The sequence below is a fragment of the Salvia hispanica genome, chromosome 1 (genome assembly GCF_023119035.1).
Source record: "Salvia hispanica cultivar TCC Black 2014 chromosome 1, UniMelb_Shisp_WGS_1.0, whole genome shotgun sequence".
Lineage (NCBI taxonomy): Eukaryota > Viridiplantae > Streptophyta > Magnoliopsida > Lamiales > Lamiaceae > Salvia > Salvia hispanica.
In genome coordinates this window covers 10056862-10066758 of record NC_062965.1, presented here as the reverse complement: position 1 = coordinate 10066758, position 9897 = coordinate 10056862, and the positions used below count along the sequence as shown (strand labels likewise).

Genomic DNA, 9897 nt, shown 5'->3' with positions numbered 1-9897 from the left:
TTATGAGATAAGTTGCTGGTAAATATGAAATGCATACAAGTCTCCATCAAGACCCACAAATACAATTTCTGTAAAACAAAAAGACTTTCAGTTGAGGAAATTGATGCAAGTTTGATCACTAGACACCCAAGCATGCTGACAAAATATGACAAAGTATTCTACACACAAGAAACTACCTAAAATGTGTGGTTGATTGTACAAGGTTTTGTGGTGGGATTTGTTGGACAAATCACGAATGTGACCTGAAAGTGAGGCTCTTTCACTACCACGTGCTGGAACGTGCATCGTACCCCAACGTTCAGATCGTTTTTCTTTATGAATCGGTTTACAGATTTGGCCTACCATGCACAATAACTTATCCTTTCATCTTTTTCCATGTCTGATAACCCTACATATATTAACATACCCACCAATGTAAATTCTCTATGTGGGTGTTCATTAGAGTAAGACCGAACAGGGGCGGATGCAGCCCTTTAGTAGGTGGGGCATTTGCCCCTCCTCACCTCTTCCCCTCCCTTCTATATTTATTACAAATTTTCACGTATATATGTAAAATTATATCAAATGCCCCTTCTCAAAAATGAAAATTTTATTAACTTTGCCACTCCTATAATGAATTCCTGGCTACGCCCCTGGTCACCGAAGCATAGCTGAACCGTTGGCTAGTCACCTCTAAATATGGATCATAATATATTATTGAATCGGATAAGAACTAACCATTGGATGAGTCAATCTCCTTGCTGACTTGCTGTGATCAGACAATGGGAGTTTTGTTGCACTTGCATGGTGTACGATCAATTAGAATTGTTAAAAAAGGTTAAAACAAAGAGATGGTGATTAGAAAAAAAATGTTTAGTTTCGTCAGCACTTAGAGGGCATCCACTTTCGAACTTATAGTGTTTGACATAGAACACACTCCCCTCAGCATATAAATTGGGACAAAAGAAGCAGTAGCATTGACAGGCTTGGATCCACTGCTATGTCAAAGAGTACAACACGGAATCCCCATTGAACCCGATTATATGCTTTAGCCATATCCAATATCAGTGTCACATTTGGCGAGGGGTTGCATTTGTCAAGTTCATGTATCACCTCTTGCGCCAAGAGGCGCAAGAGGTGATACATGAACTTGACAAATGCCAAGAGGTGATACATGAACTTGACAAATGCAACCCCTCGCCGAATGTAGCACTGAAATTGGCCAAAGCATATGATTTGTTAAGTGGGGATTCCTATTAAAGGTCTTGAAACAGATGCATCAGCTCATGTTAGTTTTCAATCTTGGTGAACGGTTCTCCAGCATGCTTCTTTAATTCCTCTTGCGGCCTTAGGCGAGGTGACCCCCTTCCGTCTTCTCTTTTTGTGCTTGCAACAGAGTACCTCTCCCGGTCTCTGGATAAGCTCGCCCTTGGCCAGAAAAAAAAATGGCATATTTGACCAAGAGCTATAAAATCATTTTTACCCAAGCAAAACAAACGTCCCTCCACAAAGTGGTTAACTGTCTTGCTCACTAAGAGGTCCAGGACGGATGGCTCAAACTCCATGCTGATGGCCCTTTCTACCGAACGTCTGGTGCCGCGGGAGGGGGTGGTCTGTTCAGGTACCCAAGCGGTAATTTGTTGAGAGCCTTTTGTACCTTTCTGTTACGTGGTGAGACCGGACTCTTTTGTAGCTATTTCAGTTATGAGATAAGAGTATGAATGTGTCTATCCTAATTAAGTAATTATAGCATTATTAGCTTGATTGAAATGGACATTGAGGCCTCCACCCTTCACTTCATGGTTTTTTTTTTATTATTTAAAAAAAAGAAAAGAGTACTAACAGGAAATAGTACATTCTGAATCCAACTAACTAGGTAGAGTTAGACCTTAGACTGTTTGTGGATGAAGCTCTTGAGTTCGGAAACGAGGAGCGTAGATTCAGGAAGCTCAGGAAAAATGTAGAAGGCGTGGAACATGTTGGGGTAGTCGACGAGATAAGCTTCTTTCCCGGATTCAATGAGCCAGTTGTAGTAGCTCATCTGCCAGTCCTTTAGCGAGTCGAACCCCGCCACCACCACCATGGTCGCCGGAAAACTAATATTCGAAATATCAACTGCGTTCGGCCCGCACACATTGATGACCTCATGGTCGCGGTCTGCCCGGGGCATGAACGCCTTCCACATGAACTGCGTCCGGGCAGGGTTGACAATGACGTCCACGCCTTCCAGCTCGATCTCCGATTTCCGGACCTGCTCTCCCCCGAAGAAGGGCTGTATTGCAATCACTCCGAGTACCCTGAGCTCGCCTGGTGGCTCTGCGTGCTGGGCAACGCGCAGAGCCACGTGGTGGGCCAGGTTGCCCCCGGCGCTGTCCCCTGCCACGAAGCAGCGGGACAGGTCGGCCTTCTCCGGGAGGATCCTGCTCCCCTCGGCCTCGAGGAACCGGAGCACGTCGTAGCCGTCGTCGTACTGCGCCGGGTACGGGTGCTCCGGGGCGAGGCGGTAGTTCACCGAGACGACGACGGCCGGGATCGCGCGGGCGAAGCGGCGGCAGACGTCGTCGTAGGCCTTGAAGTCGGGGGAGAGGTAGACGAAGCCGCCGCCGTGGAAGAAGACGAGCACGGGGAGTTTCTGAATATCGGAGTCGCGGGGGACGAAGAGGCGGAACCAGAGGCCGCGGGAGGGGTCCACGGGGACGTCGGAGGTGGCGACGCCGTGGCGGGGCTTGGAGGAGGAGGGTGGGACCTTCAGGATGTAGGTTAGAGTCGAGAAGAGGCGGCGGTTGACGGTGCCGTCGGGGCGCATGGTGGCGTCGGTGACGGCGCTGAGGAAGAAGAGGCTGATGCGCGTCTTGAGAGGGAGCTGAGGTCGGTGTACAGCGGATTTATCCATCACACCCAAATCAATTTCGAATTCAAGATAGATTGGGAGAAAATCAAAATACAATGGAGGGTAGGGATAGGCTGTAGTTGAATTTATTGGTGAAAATATTACCGGCCCACACTTTTTTGCAGTACGAGTATTTAAATCTTACCTGTCGACTGTCGTCCAACCACCCACCAATCGCAATAACACACTTTTCTTCATTATTTTTACCATCAAGTACTCCAACTGCGGACTAATCGGTTGCAAATTGATTGAGTTGTAAATTTTGAGCTAGTCTCTTAGAATTGGACTGATCAAAGCTAAAATTTAACAATGAAAAATAATTTTTTTTACTTTAAATGATTCTTGAATTATATAAATATATATAAAAAATAAATATACTGGAAATAATACTATGATATCAAAAAATTCAATGTAGAAAACAATAAAAAAAAAATCAAAAAGGAATACATATCTCCCCATCGAATAATGAGTAAAATTAGTCATATTTATACTACTCCATATCTTATTAATTTAAGTGAGAGAGTTTTAAAATATATATTCACACTCAAGAATGATTAAATCATAAGCTATTTATCTAAAAAAGATATTCCACTTTTCTTTTTAGTCTCACAATAATATCATATTTTCTTTTCTTTAAAAGATTCTCTCTCATATTAATATATAAAAATATATCATCTCTTTCCACTTAACATACAAAATAATATACACGCGATAAATACATAAATTGATATTATGAATTATTAAATTAACGCAAAGATTCATGGAAGGTAATTTAGGAATTGTTATTTGATAGTACTTGATAGTATCAATTTGTAGCAATTAATGATAATAGGAAAGAAATATATACATGGTTTAGAATTAGAGAATTGGTAGACGCCTAATTTTTAAACATTTGTATCATAGGGAACTAAGGACAGTTGTGAATAAAAGTTAATTCCGAGAGTATTAATTAACTAGAGATAGTATATTAAATAATACTTCCTCATCTCCAATGAGTATGAATAATGGGTTCGGCACGAATTTTAATAATTAAGGAGAAAAGTAAGAGAGAAAGAAAGGGTAGTGAAAATAATGTTAGTGAAAAATGGGATCCACACTATTATAATGGTATAAGTTGTTAATGATAATGGTATGATTTTAAATAAAATGATGTGTAAGGGTAATATGTAATTTGAATTTCCAAAACTAGAAATTTCATACTCCTTCCGTCCCATTTTAGGAGTCATGGTTTACCATTTTTAGGTGTCCCATTTTAGAAGTCACGGTTAGAATATTCCATAAATGGTATTAGGCCCCACATTCCACTAATATTTTATTATAAAACTAATATAAAAAAGTAGGACTCACATTCCACTATCTTTTTTTACCAATTTTCCTTTACATTTCTTAAAATCTGTGCCGAACTCAAATGAGACTTCTAAAGTGGGACGGAGGGAGTATTTTTTAGGGACGAACGAATAAAAAAATAGTTCATACTCTTTTCGGACGGAGGGAGTATAGGGCTGTGAGCCTTTTAGTTTTTATTACTCCATATTTTTTCAGTCCACCAATCCAAATTAAAACTCGAACTGCTAATCTTCATCTTCATTTAGTTTATGCAACCTAAGCATGACGGCCCTATTAGGCTGTAGCTCCGATGGTCTTAGCAGTTTGATTCCGGCTAAGCCCCTGCTGGAGCGGTGGCTTGGCCTGAGCAGGATGCGTCACTGCCTCCAATAGCCCGTCCTGTAAATCCGTCTAGCCTCATTTTTCGTATTATCTTTATTTCTATTTTTTTTGTAAAATTTTTATCTTACTAAATAAAATAAAATATCAAAACAACATAAATTAAATGTAACACTACAAAATATTTAATCAAAAAAATTAATAGAACGAAAATACTAGTAGTACTTAATTAAAAAACATAGAAAATTAAAAAAACCAGATCACTATTCCATTCTCAAATGGCTTTTGAGTTGGTTCATGAGTTCCCCAAGAACTTCTCGCTTGGCTGGGTTCTGATAGGCGGTGAAGGCGTAATGTGTGTCCAACAACAGCCTCTGCGCCGTGACCCAGACCAAGGACGTGAGTTGCGGGTCTTGGGGCATCAGAGATAAGGCTTCTGGCTCGGATGTCGGTGCCTTCACCTTTCCCTTCCTCTTGGCCACTTTAATCCCAGTGGGACGATGACTATCTATACGATAAGTGTGGTATTTCAGAATTTTGCCCGCTCCTGCATAGCTTCTATGACCACAACTAGTATTGGGCTTTTATTTCAGCCCACAACTCAACTAGGCAACTTGACATTTAAGTTCTTGTAATATCCAAACTCAGCCAATCGTGACCATTCATTCAAATCATGATTGCCTCTATGCGATGCCCTCTTCCTGTTTGCTCTTCTTCTCCCTCCGCCAATTCATTCAAATCAACACCTTGTATCGTTGCATTTGCTGGTAGCAATCGCAAGAAATCAAGCAGATTGAAGGTGAAAGCTACTGCGGCCCAGCAAGAAGAGGATTTCCAAGTCCTGACAGCCATCCAGACCAGATACAACAACGTAGTAATTGTTGATACAACTGAATCAAGGCTTCTTCTTCTCGACTCAACTCGTACGCCTCTCGATTCTAGAGCATTTCATTCGTAGTAGTAAATGATAAGGAGTGGTTAATCTTAGCTATGACGCTGCAGATAATGTGCATAGCATGCTTAACAAAGAGACCAAATGGACAGATTCCTATTGGGTATGTTTATGCACATGCTGTGTTGTTTGATGATGGAAAGAAGACTTATGAATCATCATGTCGATTTGCAGGATGAGTTTAGTGCATTGCCACCTGTGGTTCCTCCGGGCCCTATTGCAATCTTTGGCTTGGTAAATTAACTCACGATTAAGTGTCTCAAGTTTCCTCAGTCTCGTCTTTGAATTGATGGCTCAGTCGAAATGTTAGGGCGGAGGAACGGCTGCACATTTGATGCTTGATTTGTGGCCATCGTTGCAGATTCATGGCTGGGAGATAGATGAAATTGTAATGTGAATATGTTATCATCCTCAATTCTGCTATAAATGCCAACTAACTGCTTGATTGTCTCACACTTTCTTCTTTCTTGCAGTTGATACATTTGTCCAGAGAATATTTTGGACTGTCCGACTTGGAGAAGCAAACTAGAGAGGGTGGACTGCTTACTACTCACATCGGTGATGTTTTTTCTCCCGAAGCTGCTATTTCGGGAGGATATGCAGGCATCGTTGTTGATCTGTTTGCAGAGGGAAAGGTTTTGCCAGAGTTAGAACAGGTGTATACAACTTCCATTTTTCTACATTTTGTAGCAATGCAATCACTCTGAAAACTTGTAGTAATATGATTATTCTTGATCAGGCTGCTACTTGGTTACAACTATCTGAGAAATTGATGCCTGGAGGCCGCTTCATGGTAAACTGTGGTGCGGGTGAAGGTGAAGCGGTTTCTCGAGATAATGAAACTTGGAAGCTGAATGCAGCAATTAGGGCCATGTGTGAAGCATTTCCTGGTCAAGTAGGGTTGCTTCTTGTCTTTCACTTGCATTTTTTTGGCCAATTGAGTTCCAATTATAATTGTTTGTTTTATAAGGTGAATTGGAAGAAGATGCCAAAGGGTTCAGGAGAAAACTATATGGCTTTGACAGGGGTTTTGCCAGATTTGAGTGCCTGGTCTGCTACTCTCCCTTACCCGCTCAATTCAAGCATCAATCCATGGAAGACATGTACCTGAAGAGAGACAAGTTCTTATAATTCATCTTTCATTTTCTATATGTATCATTCAAATATCACACCTTTATAGAGCTAGAGAATGATGATGAGTTTCAAAAAATAAAATATATACACATAACAAATCTAAGTTCATACTTTACAGCAAAGTGAAACTGAATAAGAAATCAATAAATTTAATGCTGATTGCACGTAGCTATCTATCTATACATAAATAAAAGAGGACTTTTGAGAAATATTATAAATGCCATTGTAACTCATGAAATCATTGACTAATAAAGTTTGTTTCGTTTTTCAATGCAATAAGTGGAAAAGGTTGTAATGATTTACGAATTAGAAATCTATAAATTTAATGCTGAATGCACGTAGCTATACATAATATATTATAAATAATTGACCTTTCATCTTTATTATGAATTAATTGCACCAAACTATTTTTGTCAAATGTTATAATTATAAATATAAATTGTGGTTGTGAGTTTGGGAGGAAAAATGGTATGGGAGAGATTGATTTTAATAAATGGCATTAATGAGAATATCACAAATTAATGGGCCTCCAAATAGTGAGAATATGGCCCAGTTTAAGCTTCACCCACTATAACGGAGAATAATCATTTAAATATTCCAAAATCATCGTCTTCATTTCTGTTGCAAAAGCTCTGACTGGCGTTTCATTTTTCTCATCCTCCCAGCCCAGGTAATTCTATTTCTGCCCAGCTAATCATTATCCTAAATTTCAATTTTATTGCTAATTTTCTCAATTAATTCTGTTTTATTGATTTGATTACGCAACTGCCCTTTTGTGCCTGTGCTGATTTTCAATTTCCACTCAAAATTCTCTTTCATGCGAACGTGTCAGTGTGTTTGATCATAGGCGTGAGATTAACTCCTCTCGATCTAAGTCCGGGAATAATTAACCAAAAAATACATGTATTAGTGCAGCCAGAAACCCTGATTCCATCTACTTTCTTTCCTTGTTTATTCAATTGTACCTTCATTATCGTTGTTTCTGCATCTTTCACTTGGCTAGGCTCGTTTTGTACATTTGTATACGATGTATTTCTGTGGAATTGCTGCAGAATGTACTTCTCCCTGTCACCCTGTGTTATCTGTATGTAACCTACTAGATAATTTTTCTGATTGAAAATGTTCCAACATCTGCAATTCAGATTTGCCATTTCAAGTTAACAAGTACGTACATTGATTAGCTATTGCCAATTTCCTCTCTTTGTTATGGCATATCTAATTATGCAGAGAAGTTTGCAATAGATCCGTATATATCAATCTGCACTCTGCAACTGACTCTCATCTGCATTACTTATTATTAGGGTTAACATTAATATGACATGCAAAATATGTTTTATTTTTATCTGAATAGCACTTATCCTGACTGTTAATTCCCACTGTGATGCTTGAGTATTAACTATTTACAACTTATGCTTAAATGATCTAGCTCGTCTTGTATGTTTAAAATGTATTTGGTTCAATACCTTTTCTAAGATGACCCTTCCTCAAGTACCTAAGATATATCCCAGTCTAGCAAATTAAGTGTATCTACTGATACTTTGATAGCATTGAGTCACACGTATTGGTACTTATTTGAGGCCTTCATGCTTATCGACATCCGTGTAATGCCATCTACAACAACATGCATGTAGTATCCTTCTCTTCCTTTCTAACTGTAATTGAGATTACACATGCTTATTTATTTTTTTGGTTCTGAAGTGTTGTTGTCTTACTCCTTTGACACAAAACATATGGAAAATGTAGCTTAATACATCGGATATTCCTTTAATTAGGTCCATTGCTGCTTTCATCTCTTGTGCTATGGTCTCACCATTTGAATGATTCTACATCATTGGCTTCGTAATTGCTTTGATCCAGGTCTTTTTCGCTAACGTAGAAGGCTACTGGAACCTTATTCCCCCCTCATTTGGTATGTTGTAAGGCCAAGTATGTCTGGTGACCGGACTTTTGTAGACGGGGACGCTTCCTCTGGGTCTGGCGAGGAAGCAAACATGTTAGATAGCCAGAATAAACACCATACCGCGATTCCTCACTCAGGGCAGCACAAGAGAAGCCGCAAAGCAACAGGTGATGCTATTGTGGATGCTATGTTGGAGATAGCTGCAGCTTCAAAGATGAGAGCTGCTGCAATCATGAGAAATGAGGAGCGTTTCACCATTAGCAAATGCATAAAAATATTGGATGAGATGCAAGGTGTTGATCAAACTGTATACTTTTTTGCCTTGGATTTATTTGAAAATCCCTCAGCAAGAGAAACTTTCGTATCTCTTAAAAGTGAGAGGCGATTAGCTTGGATGCAGGGGAAGTTTAGAGCATCCACAAGTTCAGCAGCATGACTAGGTTGATTTATTTTCCAACTTGTTTCTTTTCTGCACATTTTTGCAATCAGGCATATTCTCTACAAAATGTGAACCAACTCTAGCAATGCTTTTCTGAATGTGGCCCATGTACTTAGCTTGATTTTTTGGTCAGAGATGCTATGGGAAATGCTTGATGGTTTATATGTTTTTCATCGCACTATGATATGTGTTTCTGGTTTATATATGATTAGGAGGTGTTAACTGTTAATGCCTAATTTTGTAACAAAAACCAAGATTGAATAAAGATTATCTTACATAAATTGCAGCCTTTATCTTATACAGGGAAAAATTAATCAGTAAACTTTTAGCAAATGGGTTGAAATATACTCCATTTAAAGATAAAAGTATTAGATGCAAGACTTTTATGAATATTAAATGGGAAATTGCCAACATATCAAGAAATTTTGTCAAATTTTAATTAATCCTGCAACTTTAAAAAATATTCAATCATATCATAACTTCATCAGTTTTTTCTATTGTTCCATTAATTTAGATTAGGAGGAAATCATGTACGTAAGATTTAGAAGGCAAAAAACTTTAGTCTAATATGTACGTTTGTACTAAAGTCAATGGCTTTTGCATATACACACATTTGCAAAAAAATGGATTTCAATTTTCAAGTCATATTAGTATAATTTTCCTCCACATCTAAATAACAATTAAAAAAAAATCAAAATTATGATATAAGTAACTATTTTAAAAAGGGATGGAATTGAGCAGTAAATAGCTAAATTTCATAATTTTTTGTGGCAATTTGGATTTTGGCCTATATTAATACAGCTGAAGATTCCTCAAACATTATTGGATTTATTATTTAAGTAATTATGAGCATAAATAAAATGTGAAATGGGGAGAAGAATGTTGGGACTGTAGTTTTACTGCTAATCCAAATAGAGTAACAGACACAGTAGTAGTTG

General features: G+C 38.7%; 2 protein-coding genes across 2 annotated transcripts; one reads left to right on the top strand and one right to left on the bottom strand.

Annotated features, from left to right (window-relative positions):
- Positions 1-1770: 1770 nt before the first annotated feature.
- On the bottom strand, positions 1771-2963 carry LOC125213109 (probable carboxylesterase 18). The gene has a single exon (XM_048113476.1). It carries the CDS (start codon positions 2870-2872, stop codon positions 1862-1864), a length of 1011 nt encoding a protein of 336 aa, XP_047969433.1. The 5' UTR covers positions 2873-2963; the 3' UTR covers positions 1771-1861.
- A 2221-nt stretch (positions 2964-5184) lies between these two features.
- On the top strand, positions 5185-6637 carry LOC125201910 (probable polyamine aminopropyl transferase). Its single transcript, XM_048100206.1, has 7 exons — positions 5185-5457; positions 5537-5589; positions 5661-5720; positions 5797-5874; positions 5960-6142; positions 6226-6381; positions 6457-6637. The coding sequence occupies exons 1-7, from the start codon at positions 5208-5210 to the stop codon at positions 6595-6597; spliced, it is 921 nt and encodes a 306-aa protein (XP_047956163.1). The 5' UTR covers positions 5185-5207; the 3' UTR covers positions 6598-6637.
- The last annotated feature ends 3260 nt before the right edge of the window (positions 6638-9897 follow it).